This window comes from Pongo abelii, chromosome 20, assembly GCF_028885655.2.
Source record: "Pongo abelii isolate AG06213 chromosome 20, NHGRI_mPonAbe1-v2.0_pri, whole genome shotgun sequence".
NCBI classification, from domain to species: domain Eukaryota; kingdom Metazoa; phylum Chordata; class Mammalia; order Primates; family Hominidae; genus Pongo; species Pongo abelii.
In genome coordinates this window covers 5036200-5052821 of record NC_072005.2, presented here as the reverse complement: position 1 = coordinate 5052821, position 16622 = coordinate 5036200, and the positions used below count along the sequence as shown (strand labels likewise).

At 63.2% G+C, this 16622-nt stretch overlaps 1 protein-coding gene across 4 annotated transcripts in view; it reads right to left on the bottom strand.

Moving 5' to 3' along the window:
• The window catches only part of KDM4B (lysine demethylase 4B), a 183955-nt gene that overhangs the window by 13712 nt on the left and 153621 nt on the right, over positions 1–16622 (bottom strand). For all 4 annotated transcript variants that reach the window (XM_024237090.3, XM_054539405.2, XM_054539406.2 and 1 more), the window contains 7 exons: positions 10022–10491; positions 9218–9338; positions 5562–5740; positions 4045–4267; positions 2268–2344; positions 1942–1997; positions 1548–1656 (listed from right to left, as the gene is read on the bottom strand). In XM_024237090.3, the coding sequence (XP_024092858.3) occupies positions 1548–1656; positions 1942–1997; positions 2268–2344; positions 4045–4267; positions 5562–5740; positions 9218–9338; positions 10022–10491 (1235 nt within the window). The remainder of the gene's footprint in view (positions 1–1547; positions 1657–1941; positions 1998–2267; positions 2345–4044; positions 4268–5561; positions 5741–9217; positions 9339–10021; positions 10492–16622) is intronic.

Genomic DNA, 16622 nt, shown 5'->3' with positions numbered 1-16622 from the left:
GGCAGCTGCTACAAAAAAGTCAAAGGTAGGTGTGGGTGAGGACGAGAGGAAGAGGAGAGCCCTGCACCCCGGGGGTGCGAATGGGAGTCCGTCCAGACGCAAGGGAGAGCAGTTTCCTCCAGTGCTAAAAACAGAGCTGCCCGACGGTCCAGCAAGCCCACTGCTGGGTCTGTATCCACAGGAAATGACATCAGAATCTCCAAACCACAACCACACTCCCACATCCGCTGCGGCGCAACCCACAACAGCCTGAAGGCAGAGACATCGGCGGGTGCCCGGATCAACACAACACGGTCCATCCACACGGCAGCACATCACTCAGCCAGGAAAAGAAGGAACTCTTGCCATATTTGGGTTGAACGAATGTGGATGAGCCTTGAGGACATTACGCCAAATGAAAGACACCACTCGCACCTGTAATCCCAGCTACCCAGGAGGCCAAGGCAGGAAGATCTCAAGGCTAGGAGTTCCAAACAGCCTGGGCAACATAGTGAGACCCCATCTTTTAAAAAAAAAAATTGGGAGTTAACCTAATTTTTTGGCACATGCTTGTGGTCCCAGCTACTCAGGAGGCTGAGGAGGGAGGATCGCTTGAGCCCAGGAATGTGAGGCTGCAGACAGCTGTGATCACACCACTGCACTCCAGCCTGGGTGACAAAGTGAGAGACCCTGTCTCTTAAGAAGCCAGTCGCAGAAGAATAAAGACTGTGCAATCCCACTCACGTGGGGTCTATAAACAGGCAAACACACAGAAGCAGAGTGCTGGGTGCTGGGGTGGGCGGAGGGAGCTGCTGCTTAGCACGTGTGAAGTGTCAGTTATACAGGACGGGTGAGCGGGCCGCAGAGCCCTGCTGCCCACCACTGGACCCGTGGTGAATGCTGTACTGGAGCTCAGATGCTTCTTAAGAGGGCAGATCTCATGCTAAGCATTGTTACAATTGTTTTGTTTTTTTGTTTGTTTGTTTTTTTGAGACAAGGCCTGGCTCTGTCACCCAGGCTGCAGTGTAATGGCGCGATCACAGCTCACTGCAGCCTGGGTATCCCAGGCTCAGGCAATACTCCCACTTCAGCCTCCCGAGTAGCTGAAACCACAGGTGTGTGCCACCACGCCCAGCTATTGTTTTTTATTTTTTTATAGAGATGGGGTCTCACCATGTTGCCCAGGCTTGTTATAATTATTAGAAAAACAACAAAGATCGGACGGCCCGGTTGTGTCGGGGCACGTGCGGCGCCTCTGCTTTTCTGGAAAGGTGGAAACTGCATGGGGTGCTCGATTCTGCAGAGGATGCCCGCAAGGCCGCACCTGACGGGGCCTGCTTATCTCTGGCACCCTTGATGCCTTTTGACTTTTGTACCTTGCACCTCGGGGAACGATTCAAAAAATAACACGCCTGCTAAAGTCAGGGTCACTGGCTTCCTGAAAGCTGCCCACCACCCCCATGGAGATGCAGAGCTTGGAGGAGAGACCGCTTCAGATCGCGCAGGTGGGGAGCCGAGCCTGGCCGGTGGCCCTAGAGGCAGGGTGGGCCTCGACCGCAAGGACCTACCAGCTTCCACCGCTGCTCAGGGATGGTGCTGATGTCCACAGGGTGGCGCTCAATCACATTCAGGAAGCGCGCCTCGGGGACTGCGATGGCGCAGATCACGTGGATCCACCTGGGAGGGCAGGTGGGGCGGGGTCAGGTGCGCCTCTGAGGACCTGGGCTGGTCACAGAGGGGCTGGGCGTGATGTGGCTGTCAGCTGGGTCAGGGCCTGGGGACCTTCAGGGAGGTCAGGGCAGGTGTATGCTCCTCCTCAGCCCCGGCCACCCCATCCATGACACGGGGCGGTTAAGTGGAGGTGATGGCCGACCCCTGGGCACTGGGGTCACACCCTGCAGAGCCTCAGCCCAGGGCAGGCTCCCCTCTGGCCCTCCAGCCCCCACGCGCGGTACTACCCACCTCCTATCGGTGGTCATCTGCAGCGCACCTCCTCGCAGGTTGCACAGGCAGCACTCCTGTGGAGACCAGACAGCCCTGGGTGAGCAGGCTCCCCATACACTGCTTGGGGCCTGATCCGCCAACTGTCCCCAGCCCATGGCCCTTATATTTCAACCTAGCAGCCACCAAAGTGATGGGTGGGAATCCCTTGGGTTCTAGCCCCTCAGGGCAGAGATGAAGGAACCCAGGCCTATGGAGGGGAGACTGCGCCCCAAAGTCACCCCGCTGGAGTGGGGCCGGGACCCAGGCCTCTCAGAGCACCACCCCTGCTGCAGGGAGCGAGTTACCGCAGTCCAGGCGTGGGCCGCGCACCGGGAACATGTCCAGCCTTCATTGACCAGCTCGGGACGGATGCCATAGCAACCTGGAAGACAGCGGGGGCTGGCTGAGATCTGGGGGGCAAGTGAGACTTGGGGGGCCGAGTGAGACTCAGGGGGAGGGGCCAGGTAACTCGGGGGCCAGTGTCTGTATGTGGAGTGACGAGGCCTCCGCACGCAGCTGCAGCATTCAGGGTGCGTGCTGTTCCCACCCTCTGAGCTTCAATCCAGGCCACTGCATGTGGAGCAAGAGAAAGGTCTGGAAGTGACTTGTGTGGAAGGAGAACGCAGGAAGGGAAGCAGGGCCCCCTGAGCTCCAGCTGGGTCTGCTGCGCTCAGCCTGGTGGTATCTTGAGGGCCCCTCCTTGTTGCGGGTCTGCCCCCCAACAGCGGCTCCTCCTGCTGTGTCCAGAAAGGTCAAAGCCACAAGAGCGACTCACTGTGGGATGTGGCCCTGGGTCTGGAAACGGGGAAAGGGCACGAAAGGCTGAGTCATGCCCCCAGAGCAAGGGCAGGGGTGCCACCTGCCCCCCAGGGCTCTGCCTCTGCTGGGGGTCACTGCTCCACAGTGTGGAAGGGGCTCTCTGCCAGTGCTGGTGGCCCACTGAAGAGGCTGGGGGCTGGGACCTCATTGCCTCCAGAGCAGCGGGGTGGTGGGCATGGCTGGGGGTGGGGGGCGTCTGCTGGGGTAGCCCTGGCTGGGGTGGCCCGGCTGTGGCAGGCCTGGGACCCTCAGCAACCCTTCCCCCAGGGAGCCCATTTGCCCAGGGGCACGTCTCAAACCCAGGCCCAGCAAAGCAGAGTGAAGAGCCTCCCAGCCAGGAGACAACGCGATCCCCCAGGCAGGCCACCGGCCAGGAGGAAACCGACAGAGATCTATGGCTACCTGCCTCGGCCAGGGGCACAGAAAATTAAACGTCTCCAGAAAGCCCTCCTCCTGCCCTGGAAGTCCAATGCCCGCCACTGCCCCCCGCGCCTGGGAAAGAGACAGACATCCATTTTCTTGTCTGTGACCATGGTCGAGCCTCAGGACTGGGGAGGGGTCCCCGAGAGCAGAGATAAATCAGATGCCCTGACCACGCTGCAATCTCACTGTGACCATCAGTTTCAACCACGGCCGCAAATCACAGGCGTAGCGGGTGCCTGAGCTCCTCCTGTCGCCTCCCAGGCCTTGCGGAAGAATCGGCAGAACTGTCCAGAGGGCCAGTGAGGAGGAACCCTGCCTGGGCCAAGGTCAAGGGCAGGGATGTTTGCCCCCAAAGGCTGCTTGGCAGAGACAGCCATTCTCGGGGAACACAGCCTGTGGAGAGACGGGGTGCCTGGCCCATTTCTTGCTCTGGCCCTAGGGTCAGCTTCTGGGTGTCAGGGACAGGGCGGGATGAGCCCAGTGCCCCTTGGAGCAGAGGCTTTCTCCGCAGAGGCTGGCACCAGAGGCCAGCACCGAGGCCTGCACTAGCATCTTCTGGACGCTGGGGGCAGTGGAGGCCCTGTTCTGCCCCGGGGTGGCATGCGGTCACACAGCCCTTCCATGGCCACAGCCTTTCCCCCTGCTGAGGATGGTGGGACCACGACGGGAAGGACAAGAAAGTCAGAAATTGCAGGAAGTCACCGGGGGAGGCCCCTGCCCTGGCCCTGAAAGTGCAGCCTGGGGAGAGGGGCCGGCGTGGCCCTCCGCAGGGGAGGATGGCACCCCCACCAACACCCTGAGGGAGGGCGCAGCTCCTCTGGGCCCCACAGTGGCACTCACTGGCATGGACCTGCAGGCAGCACTTGCCGCAGGCGATCAGGGGGCTGGTCCCGTCGTCGCCGATGTAGGAGTTGGCAGGCAGCGGCTCCGTGTTCTCACCGCCAGAGGTGAAGCACATCTCGGGGATCAGCGGTCGGGTCTTCTGACCGCTTTTGGAGGGTAATGTGGCCGAGGAGCCCTCTCCGAGGGAGGCTGTGGGTGCCTCCTTCTCAGTCTGTAGGGCCTGTAGGGGAGAGGGGGCCTTCAGGGGACAGAGCCATGTGTGGTGTAGGCGGGCGGGCAGTGCAGACCTCTCTCAGGGCACCTGCCCCAGGCTTCGACACCCCCTGGCTCTGGAGGGGGAGGTCGGGGAGATGGCCAGAGCCACCTCGGCCCCTCTTCTCACTCCTCCAGAAAGTCAGGATCCTCCAGAAAGTCAGGATCCCCAAACACTGTCTGACCCTGTTCCCAACGTGCCGAAGACCTTCCCATGAGGGTCGCATCCAGACACAGAGCTCAGGCCTGCCTGTGTGGCCCCTGGTGCTGGGTGGCCCCTGGCGCTGGGGTATGCTGGGGGTGGTGTGTGATGAACGAGTCTCCACACTCTGCCTGGCAAGGGGAGTTAGGAAGACGCATGTCTGAAGTGGCGTTCCCGGCCCTGTGGCTCCCAGCAGCCTCTCTGGCCTCACAAAGGACAGCAAGTGCCTGGAGACGGTGTCGGCTGTCAGGTCTTGTTTGTCTCAGGAACCAGAGCACTAAATCCAGCTCCCAGCAGCAGGGCCCCAAGACAGGCTTGCCACCCTCGGCACAGCACCCTCTCTGGCTCTGTCCACCCAGACCCGGCCAGCGAACAGGCCTGGGGGGTGAGGTCCCCAACCCAGGGCAGCTCTGCTGATGCCTGGACATGCTTGGCATGGGGCTAGGAGCTGGGAGTGCAAAGCACGTGGGCCAGGTCCTGTCCTGGGGAGGCTGCACGCCCAGGGGAGAGAGGAGGGGGGATCCAAGAGATCCGAGGAAAAAGGCTGGGCTGGGTGCTGATGCCTGGGATGGCTGTGGGCAGAGGTCCGCTCCCCATCTGGGTGCAGAGGACAGGCGAGGCCAGCATGGAAAGAGCACCAAAAACGGGACCTCAGCCAGGTGCCCAGCTCAGCTGGACAGGCCAGGGTTTGCAGGAGCCCCGCCCAGCCACCCAGGTGGTGTACCCGGGCCTTCACTGCACCCCCACACCACCTGGCCCATCTCAGCGCCCACCAGGAATGGGCGCTCCCTGAGGGCAGTGACCCCGAGCCTCCCCAGCCTCCCTCTGCCCCATCCACCATGGCTCATGTTGCAGATGTGCACGTTAGTAAGCTTCATTCCAACAAAACCCAGAGACCAGGCTCTGCCTACGGCTGTCAGGAACAAGCCCTCACAACTCGGGGTGCTGGCCAACACCCTGCCCTGCGTGAGAGAGGGAGGAATGTGGGGTGCCCGGTCCCTCGCCCTCTCCTACCGCCCCTGCCTGGGTTCTCTGGGACCCACGAGGCCCGCCTGCCCACCTGGCAGTAGGGGTAGAAGAGCGTGCAGATGGCGCAGTAGGGCTCCGTGCGCGCAGCCGCCGCGTTGAACTTCCTCTCGGCCTGGAAGCTGGCCGCCCTGTTCTTCCACTGCAGACACAGCAGCGGCCTCAAGGCCTCGGGGTCACTCACATCTTCCTCCCCGGAGAAAGGGGATGCCTCTAGAAGAACAGAGGAGAGAGGGAGAGAGACACTTGAGCCCCCTAAAAACTCATCCAAGGAATCACCCCAACTGCCCAGGAGATGGACCCGGGTCTACAGCCCTGGCTGCCCACAGGGTCCCTGGCCCATAGCTCCGCCTCCACCTGCCTCCTGGCTGCCCCATTCTCCACAATGCCCATCAAGCTGACACTGCAGCATCCCATCCCATCAACAGGACGGGGACACGTCTGTCTCGGCTGACTGCCACCTGAGGCCAGAGCCCCCACATGTGGTTCCTCTGAGCCCCTCCCCCAGCACCTGGTTCTCCCTGGACACCCGGAGCCGTCCACTCACCCGGGGCCTTTCGGGCCAAGGACCAGCCAAACTCAGTGCCCAGCCCTGCCCTGGCTGCCCTACACCCGTCCTGCAGTCTGAGTCTGTGTGGGGGCGTCGGCAGTGATCAGCTGAGATTCAGGGACGCTGTCCTTCCTGTCTTGGGCGGGCACAGACTCCCTGAACTCAAGGGAGGTGCCGAAGGAGTGTGGCAGGGAGTCAGGAGGGGCCGTAACCAGGGCTAGGAAGCCAAGGCAGCCCGTCCCAGGAAGAGTGCGTGATGGGAACACTCTCCGGGAAGGCAGGTCTGCTGCTGAGAAGCCGCGGTAGTCTCTCTCCCGCCTGTCGCCTGTTCCCATTGGACTCTGATGGCCTCCATTGCCAGCTGCCACACCCCAATCTCCCACGTCCCCTCCCTGCATTTCCTGTGGACACAAGTGTGCTGTCCCCAGGAAGTGGGGTGCCCATTCCTGTGGCCCAACCCTCAGCCCAACCTAAAGGGGAGCCTGAGGTCCTGGGATCAGCCCAGCTGTGGCACTGCCCCTGGTTCACCTAGAGGAGGGCAGGGCAGTGCAGGCTCCCCGAGGTGGAGGCCCAGGACTCCCACGGTAGACTCAGGAAGCCCTTAGGCCAAGACTCCTCTGAAAACCCAAACCAGACAGTCCCGCCAGCTGAGCCCAGGGAAGGCCCTAAGTGGCCCCGAGGCCCTGGGGATGAGAACGGAGCCACTGGCTGTGTCTGTCACTCACAACCCCAGGATGCTTGGGGTTCTGGGGCCATGATGGTCTCACAGGCAAATGCTCCGGTCTCACCAAAGGGCCACAGTGGGGTGTGCGGAGTGGGGGAGTCCAGGGAGGCCCTGGAGGTGCCTTCTAGGATACCCGGGTAGAAGGCAAGACCCCTTTCCCAAGGCAGCCCGCGGGGCCCCTGGTCATTCCTCTGTCCCCGTGCCGATTCCTCCACTCCTGGGAGCTCCCGCCCTGTGATCCCACGGGCTTCTAGAACCCTCCTCTCTCCACCCCTCCAATTGCATGCAGGATGAAAGACCATTTTCAGTTTCTACGTACATCCCCAATGAAAGGCCGAAGCGGAAGATGAAAAATTGGCTTAGCAGGACTTGTGCACAAAGACAGCGGCTCTCAGCTGAGGGTTAAATCGAAGATTCCATCTCCTCCCCTCCCACTCAAAGCTTCGCAGGAGCCTTTTGTTCCAACCTCTCCAAGCCCCGGATGGCCTGTGCTCAACCCTGGGAGGAATCTTCCATGGGGAGGCACGAGCTCCCCAGCCCTGAACCGCCCATCGTGGGCAGCCCAGCCAGCAGAGCGGAGCCGGGCATCTCTAATAGCAGCTGCCTCCCCACACGACCACCTGCCCCAGTGACAGCCTGTCCTGGCTAACCACTTACCCAGGGTGACCACCTATCGGGGTGACAGTCTGCCCTGGGTGACCACCTATCGGGGTGACCGCCTGCCCTGGAATGACTGCCTATCGGGGTGACCGCCTGCCCTGGAATGACCACCTATCGGGGTGACCGCCTGCCCTGGAATGACCGCCTATCGGGGTGACCGCCTGCCCTGGAATGACCGCCTATCGGGGTGACAGCCTGCCCTGGGTGACCGCCTATCGGGGTGACAGCCTGCCCTGGGTGACCGCCTATCGGGGGTGACAGCCTGCCCTGGGTGACCGCCTATCGGGGGTGGCAGCCTGCCCTGGGTGACCGCCTACCGGGGTGACAGCCTGCCCTGGGTGACCGCCTATCGGGGATGGCAGCCTGCCCTGGGTGACCGCCTATCGGGGGTGACAGCCTGCCCTGGGTGACCGCCTATCGGGGGTGGCAGCCTGCCCTGGGTGACCGCCTATCGGGGGTGGCAGCCTGCCCTGGGTGACCGCCTACTGGGGTGAGAGCCTGCCCTGGGTGACCGCCTATCGGGGATGGCAGCCTGCCCTGGGTGACCGCCTATCGGGGGTGGCAGCCTGCCCTGGGTGACCGCCTATCGGGGGTGGCAGCCTGCCCTGGGTGACCGCCTACCGGGGTGACAGCCTGCCCTGGGTGACCGCCTATCGGGGATGGCAGCCTGCCCTGGGTGACCGCCTATCGGGGGTGACAGCCTGCCCTGGGTGACCGCCTATCGGGGATGGCAGCCTGCCCTGGGTGACGCCTATCGGGGGTGGCAGCCTGCCCTGGGTGACCGCCTACTAGGGTGACAGCCTGCCCTGGGTGACCGCCTATCGGGGGTGGCAGCCTGCCCTGGGTGACCGCCTATCGGGGGTGGCAGCCTGCCCTGGGTGACCGCCTATCGGGGGTGGCAGCCTGCCCTGGGTGACCGCCTATCGGGGGTGACAGCCTGCCCTGGGTGACCGCCTATCGGGGTGACAGCCTGCCCTTGGTGACCGCCTATCGGGGTGGCAGCCTGCCCTGGGTGACCGCCTATCGGGGGTGACAGCCTGCCCTGGAGTGACCACCTGTCCCGGAGTTACCACACGTCTGGGTGACCAGGCTGGGTGAAAGGTTTTCCTCTGGTCATGCAACTTGAATAGAGTGGACTTCCCCCTGTCCCCAAGGCAGCCTCAGTACTTTTGAGAACAGACTTCTACTGCTGGCCGTTTCTAGCAGTAGACATGGCTGTGAGGACGTTGGCACTGGAAACAAGCTGGAAACTGGGAGAGGATGTATGTTGACCCCGCCCGGGCTCTCAGGCCCCACCTGGCTATCCCGGAACTGTGACCCCATTTCCATCCCCTCCACCTGGTAGAGGTGGCCAGCACTTCTGCCCCACCCATGTGGTCCCCGCCATGCACACAGTCCTGCTCTGTCAACACTCCAGAGAACATGAGCAGCTATAGGCATCGAGCAGGTCCGAGGCCGTGAGAGGAAGTGTGGCCTCGTGCACCTGGCAGCCGGCGGGGGCACCCGGCCCAGGCCTGGGGGAGGGGGTACTGGCGGGAGCCGGGTCTGCATGGAGCATGCAGTGCCAGGCCTGGCGATTCCAAGTGCCAGCAGCCGCCATTTTACAGATAAGGCGGCAGAGCCACTGAAAGGCCTGGGTTCAGGGGAGGAGACCGGGGGAGTGGGGGAAGGAGGCCGCAGGGGAGCCAGCCCCCCCCCAGCAGCAGCAGAGCGTGGAGCAGGGCTGATGAGAGCTGACCTGGGGACCCCCACTCACCCTCGTCACTTGAGGCCTCCTGCTTCACCACCGACAGCGGGGACCGGGTGGGCGGCCGGCCCAGGGGATGGCGCCGGCTCTTCTTGATCTCCATCTTCAATTTGGAAAATGTGGACGGTGCCTGAAACACACAACAGGCTGCAGTGAGGGCTCCGCTACAGACCCCTGGGTGGGGTTCCCTCGGAGCCACACAGGGGCTCGGCATGCTTGAGACCTCAGTCTCCTCTCCTGGGGTGACTGTCCCAGCAAAGGACCACGGGGCTCTTCTGTTCTCTAAGTACAGGCACCCCACCTACCCTGTGAGAAGAGCCACAGTCCCCTGTGAAACCAGCAGGCAGCCCCCCTGCCCCCTCCTCCCTGCCCCTGCTCCTCAACCCCGAGCTCCCCTCTGCCCCACCTGCCCCCTCCTCCCCACCTTCCCCCTCCCCCGCCATCAGCTCCCCTCTACCCCACCTGCTACCCTCCTCACCTTCCCCCTCCCCCGCCATCAGCTCCCCTCTGCCCCACCTGCTACCCTCCTCCCCACCTTCCTCCTCCCCCGCCATCAGCTCCCCTCTGCCCCACCTGCCCCCTCCTCCCCACCTTCCCCCTCCCCCATCAGCTCCCCTCTGCCCCACCTGCCCCCTCCTCCTCCATCTACCCCACCTGCCCCCTCCTCCCCACCTTCCCCCTCCCCCGCCATCAGCTCCCCTCTGCCCCACCTGCCCCCTCCTCTCTGCCTCCCCCGCCCCACCCCACCTGCCCCCTCCTCCTCCATCCACCCCACCTGCCCCCCTCCTCCCTGCCTCCCCGGCTCCACCCCACCTGCCCCTCTCCGGCCCGGGCTTTGGTCTCCATGCGACTGGCCCCACTGCTGGCTCCACCGTCCTCTGGCCCCGTCAGCTCCATGGGGGAGACTGGTTCCTTCCAGGTCGGGCCCTTCTGGGCAAAGTGCTCAAAGGCCTGCTGGCAGGACACGTGCTCCTGGTTGAAGGCTGCCTTGCCTGGCCGAGGAACCACGTACAGCATGGGGATGATGGGCCGAGGCTTGGCCTCTAGCTCCTCACTGGGCACCTCAGGGGGCACGACGTTGAGGGGCGCCGGCAGGCGGCTTTCCTCCGTGGCCGCACGGCCCGGGCCCAGCACCGGGGGCTCCAGTGGGGATGGCAGCCACAGCGCCTCCTCTGAGGGGAAGTGAGCAGGCGGGGGTGGCAGCTGCGGGGGCAGCAGGCCGAAGCTCTTCTTCTTCCGCTCGCTCTTGGCCTTGGTTGGCCGCAGCTTGCCCCTCCCGTCCTCTGTGGGGAGAGGAGAGGGCGGTCAGGGAGAGAACCCGGGCTCAGGTGCTGGTCCCACGCTCCCGAGAAATCCCCCAACCTCGGCTGGGATGGTCGAGGGCTCCTTCCAGCCCAGAGAGGCCACGGGAACACGGGTGGGCAGAGAACACAGGCTTCGGGCCACCTCAGATCACCGCAGGGGCACCTGGCCAGGCACCCCCAGGCCTTGGTCTCCCCAGAACGCAGGCGCAGCAGCAGCACTTGCCCTCCAAGGCCTGTGAGGACCCACCAGGTGTTGCTCTAGGTGCCTTCTGGGGTCACGGCAGGTGGGGAGACGCGTCACCAAACCCAGCTGGGGGAGGCTGCTCTGTCTTCCGGGCTCCCACCTGGGTGGGCCGTGCTAAACGGCACTTCCCCGGGTGGGGGTGGGGGAGAAGCACTTTTTGTGTTCTCGTGTATCCGAATTATGTACATTTCTACCGTTGATGTGGAAACATTAAGGTTTTGCTTCTGACGAAAGTAAAACTTTGAACAACACACAAAATCTTAATCAATGAACCCCAACCCGGCGGTCACATGAGCGAACCAGGAAGCGTCAGATGGGCCTGCAGGGCCCGACACCCTTCCGCGTGGAACTCCCCGGGGCCAGCACTGGGGAGATTTCCTGACAGCTGACGGGGAGGGAACAGTTGACTCATGTGTTTGGTGGCATTTTACTCTGGGGCCAGGATGGGTGTGCAGTAAATCAAATAAAACTGGATGGGCAGCCTGGCTGGCTGAATCACAGCCCCCAGAGGCGTGCAGGTCCCAACTCTCCTGGATATGTGGATGTGGGACATGACAGAGGAACATGGGGGACTCTGGCAGAGAAGACTGTGGGTGGGACTGAGTGAAATGGGAGGTGATCCTAGATGATCCGAGAGGTCCGATGTCCCCACAGGGCTCTCACAAGACGAGGCGGGAGGGTGAGAGTCAGAGACTAGAAGAGGCTATGCTGTGCCTGTGAAGGGAGAGGAAGGGACCCGAGCTGAGGGATGCAGGGGCCTCTAGATGCTGGGAAAGGTTTCTGCCCTGGAGTACCCGGGAGAGCCTGGCCCTGCACACAGCTCCATGTGAGCCCAGCGGGGCTCTGTGTCGGGCTGTGGGAAGCTTGTGCCGGGGCAATCCCTCTGAGGGCTGCTACACTCAGGGTAAGTTGTGGCATGGCACCTTGAGGCCCTGTCCTCGAGGAAGACCAGCCTGGCCACACAGCACACTGTGGACCCCAGAATACCGTGAGCCCTAGAGCCCTGGGGCCCTGCCTGCTCCATCTGGAGAAGGGGGACAGGGGCTCAGGCCCCCACCTGTGTGTCTCCAGGCCCTAGGGCTCTCGGGACATTCTGGAAGGAGGAGCAGTGGTTGATATCCAAGGGATTCTTGGGCTGTGGGGCTTTCAGTGCTAAAACTGGAAGGTCCCTAGCAGATCAAGACGAACTGGTCACTGTTAACATTTCACCACCTCCACCTCCCCCAACAGGCTGGAAAAATAAGGAAAAATCAAGAGAAGGAAATTCATCTTTGCACACTAAACTGTTGACCATGTGGCACTTAACGGGGTCTGGTTGGGAGCACAGCGCCCACATCTCACCACTTGCTATAAAACCCACCACGCGCTGCCCCCAGCTCCAGTCCGTGATGCCAGGACCAGTGGTAAGCGCTGAGAGCCTCAGCAATGAGGGTCCCAAGAGCCAGGGGTGACACTTAACCCTTGACCCACGCTGACCCCAGGAAGGGTCAAGTGAGGACCCTCCCCCAACAGACCTTGCAGCCAGGAGGGAGCCACACTGCCCCACACACTCTCATAAGGGGCCCCCAGCCCACAGCCTCCCCCAGGGGTGGAGGCGGCCCTGCCCTCCCTGCTCCAGCTCTCCTCCCCACACCCACCCCAGCTCCATCTGCAGGCTTCGGGGACCGCCCACGGTGTCCTTGGCAGGCACATGCCCACCTGTTTCTCAAGAAGGACAGGCGAGCAGCCATAAGGCGAAGGCAGCCCCCGCCACCGCCCTGGTCCCCACCCCTGCTAGTCCTGAGCATTCTGGGGCACTGGGGGCACTGGCCAGGCTCCTCCCTGACCTGCACCCCAGCAGGGGAGCCTGGAACACCCCCAGGTCCTGTCTGGCCTTGCAGGGAGTGCAGTCTTCCCCTCCCCTGGTATCCAGGCCCCCCACTGTTACATGACCCCCCCCTCCACTGTTATCTGGCCCCTCAGCTGTTATCTGGCCAGGGGAGGTAAACACTGGACACAGCAGACGGGCTGGCGTGGGAAGAAATACTTTTTCCCCTGCGGATGCCAGAGGGGAGGCACCCCCTCCCTGGGAGGCTGGGCGCAGAGGCATGGAGATGCAGAGGGGAGGGGCTGGAAGCTTCACCACAGGAAGCTGGAGCAGCCCGAGCAGGCTGCAGAGGCCACATGCCTCACCCCGAGCGCCTGTCAGGAAAGCCACTGTCCTGCGTGTGTAAAAGGCACTTGAGGACAAACAGCTTTGTTACCCTAAGGAAACCCAATATTCCTTTGTCCATGATAGGGCCTGCCCAGCCTCACTCAGGACGGCAGATCTGATCTGCCTTCCACACTGCAGGCTGCGGTGCCCATCCAGGCTCACCAGAGACTGGGCCTCAGGCCCCCCCGCTACCACTGGGCCGGCTTCCCAAGCCTGGGCCACCCAAGTTGGGTTCAACTTCAAGGGTGGGGGCTGGCGTAGGATCTGGCCCAGGAGGGCGCCACCTGGGGCATCAATGGTCTCAGGAGAGGGAGGAAGATTCCAGGACACAGCCTCACGGCCTCCAGCTGCAGGGCCGCTCAGTGCACACATGAGGAAGTGGGGAAGAAGGCGAGGAGGAAACGCTCATCAGAGTCCCCAGCTGGCACCCCCACCCACCCCTCACACACAACAGGCAGCTCTGAGCACAGGGGACTCCAGCCGGGGCTGTGGGGGCCAGGGACACAGAGCCGGGCTGTCCTCACACACAACAGGCAGCTCCATGCACAGGGGACTCCAGCGGGGCTGTGGGGCCAGGGACACAGAGCTGGGCTGTGCTCACACACAACAGGCAGCTCTGCGCACAGGGGACTCCAGCCGGGGCTGTGGGGGCCAGGGACACAGAGCCAGGCTGTCCTCACACACAACAGGCAATTCCGCGCACAGGGGACTCCAGCCGGGGCTGTGGGGCCAGGGACACAGACCTGGGCTGTCCTCACATTGAGACCACAGGTGCCTGCTCAGACGGTCCCTGGGGAGTCCCTCCCTTTCTAAGGGGCTGGCATCCTCCCCCCACCCACGGGGCCTCCTGGGAGCTGAGGGGCGGCTGGTGCGACCGCCCCAAGCCCTGGTTCTGCTTGGGAGGCAAGGCTGGGTGGGAGCTGAGGCCACCATCAGCGCCTAGGCCTCCCGGGGGCCGTCCTCTCACCAAAGGCCACACTGTAGGGCTGTCTCCCTCCTCCTCCAAGGACAGGGATGGCCCCAAGTCCCGCTTCCCCACAGCCCTCCCTGGTCGGCTGCCTGGTTCTGTCTCCCGGAGGGACCAGGCATGGGAGACAAAGCGGGACATAATTTGAGCCTCAGGTGCCCGGCTGATGGGTGCCACCCCATTCCCTGCCTGGGGACAGCGGTGAATGACAATGGCGGCAGCCTCAACGCACTCCACGCACAGCCCGCGCCTGCTGGCGCCCTGGATTCTCAAACTCGCAAGAACAGGTTTCCAGCCCTCTCCTGGTTGGCTCCCAGGCTCTGTGAAGCCCGGGCAGACACACAGGGGACCCTGTTAGAGGGAGATGCCCAGGAAGGACACCCCGAAAGATGGCGGCACACTCCACAGCCATTCCTCAGGGCTCTGTCCTTGCCGTGGGCCATTCCCTGGGGCTCGGTCCCTGCCATGGGGACCACATTCCACAGGGACCTTGGCACGCCCCTCACCTGCCTGGCCTGAGGGAGGGGAGACGGGTGAGGGGCTTCAGAACGGAGCAGGGACCATGGTACAGACGGGGCCCAGGGTGCGCCCAGGCCCCCGAGGGCAGCCAGCTGAGGCCCTGCTAGCACTCTTTTTGGGGGAGAGGGAAGGTGTCACAGAGGAACCCCCACCATCAGGGCTCACTAGCCTGCCTGGTGGTGAGGCCACTCCTCCCCAGCGCCGGGGTTTCCACCAGAGCCTCCAGCAAACCCCAAGACAGGCCCGGAGGCCCAGGCTGCCCTGTGGAGGGGGCAAGAAACCACCCATTTCCAAGGACAACACTCTGTTCCTGCTCCGAGGCTGCCGAGATCAACCCACCAGCTGCGGCCTGGCTTATGGGGCCCCTCCCTCAAGTTTCGTGCTTGGCTGCCATGCCTGGACCAACCAGCCCGGGTCTCAGGGGCCCTCTGGCCACCCCCTGCAACACCGCCACCCTCCCGTGCTGAACCCGCAGCCAGGTGCGCCTGACGGTCCCAGAGCCCTGGCTGGAACGTGCTGGGGGGTCCCCGGGCTGAGCTCGCAGCCCCTCACTATGAGCTGGGGCCGCCCTCCAGACATGGCAGCCTTTACTTTCCGTGTCCTAAAACCAGTCACCAGCCACGAGGCCTCTCCTGAGAGCGGCACTCCAGGATGAGGGGAGGGGAAGGGCTGGGGGCTGGGGGCTGGCTGCTACACTCTCCGCAGCCTTTCCACCCTCTGGCAGGCAGGACGGCACTGTGCCAGCCCTCCTGGGTCCCCATCCTGGCTCTGCCCCCTGACCCTGTGTGTCCTGCACTGCAGGCCTTCTTCCGGGAGGCGGGGCCTCCCTGCAGGCTCAGGAGAGGTGGACGAGACCGAGACCGCCTTCCTGCTTTCTGCTTGGTTCTGGGGTTAGGGCTGGCTGGTGGGGCTGCTAGTCCCTCCTAGCGCTGGGCAATAGGGCGGCCGCTCTTCCCAGACCTCGAAGCAGCCAGTAAGAATGAGGTAGGGGACACCAGCGGCCACTGGGAAGCAGCCTCCCAACTGCCCCCCAGGCACCTCTCCTCCTGAGGGGCTTCCTCCCCGACGCTGATGCCTCCTGGCCCTTGTGAGCAACAGGTTCCGGCCCCTTCCCAGCTTGTTCCATATGAAAACACAAAACCCCACACCCCACTGCTAGGTCCTGAAAGGTGCCTCAGCGTCATAGCTTTTAGGGTTGTGAAACTGGCATTCAAGGAGGACCAGAAACCGCTTTAGGAAATCTTTCCCGCAGCCCTGTGACATGCATTTCCTGTCGTGCCCCTGATTGTGAACATGCATTTATGAGGCTCTCTCGAGATAAATCTCTCGTCCAGAGGCTCCTGGGACTGCGGGCTCCTGGGAAAAGGGCTGTGTCCAAGAAAACGCCCACCCCCTGCCAGATTGGGTCCTTCTCAGAAGGAGTCTCTGTCATGGAACAGAGATAAGGGTGTCCAGGTCGGGAGGCAGGGGGGTGGGCAGCGCCAGTCCTGAGCCCTCCCTGGGCAGAAACCCTGACGTGGCACCAAGGTGGCCCCTAACCCTCCTCGCTGGTCCCTGGCCTTTCTGTGGGGGCTGATCCCTTCAGAGACCCGTGGAAGCCACAGGCCTCAGAAAGGCACCAGGCCCAGCCTCCTGGCACTGTGACCACTGCACAGAGTGTGTGGACCCACGCTCTGGGATCTCGGGAGGGGGCGAGTCGCCCTGTACATCTTTAAACAGGACGGTGAGTGACCAGGCCAGGGCCTTGCCTACGCCAGGCAGCTGGACGAGCCATTGGTTTCCACTCCCTCCCACGCAGTGTAGGCTTCTCTCCACGGGGCAAGTTCCACTGTCAGGGGAGGAAAGCCGCCCATCCAGCCAGGACCACGCATGGGGAGGGGAGACCAGAGAACCAGGACCCCCTGGTTCAGGACCTCCCTGAACCTGAGTCTCTCGGAGGCCAAGGCCATGGGGAGGCCCAAGTGAGAGCAGGTAACGCCAGGGATGGGGAGGGTGTGGCTTGGGCAGATTAGTAAATAACAGTTAGTCACATTAATGAAAAGAGAGCTGGGCACAGTGGCTCATACCTGTAATCCCAGCACTTTGGGAGGCTGAGGCAGAGCCCAGGAGTTCGGGAGCAGCTTGGGCAAAACAGCGAGACCCCGAGACTACTAAAAATTTTGAAAAATGAGCGGAGTTGCGGTGCA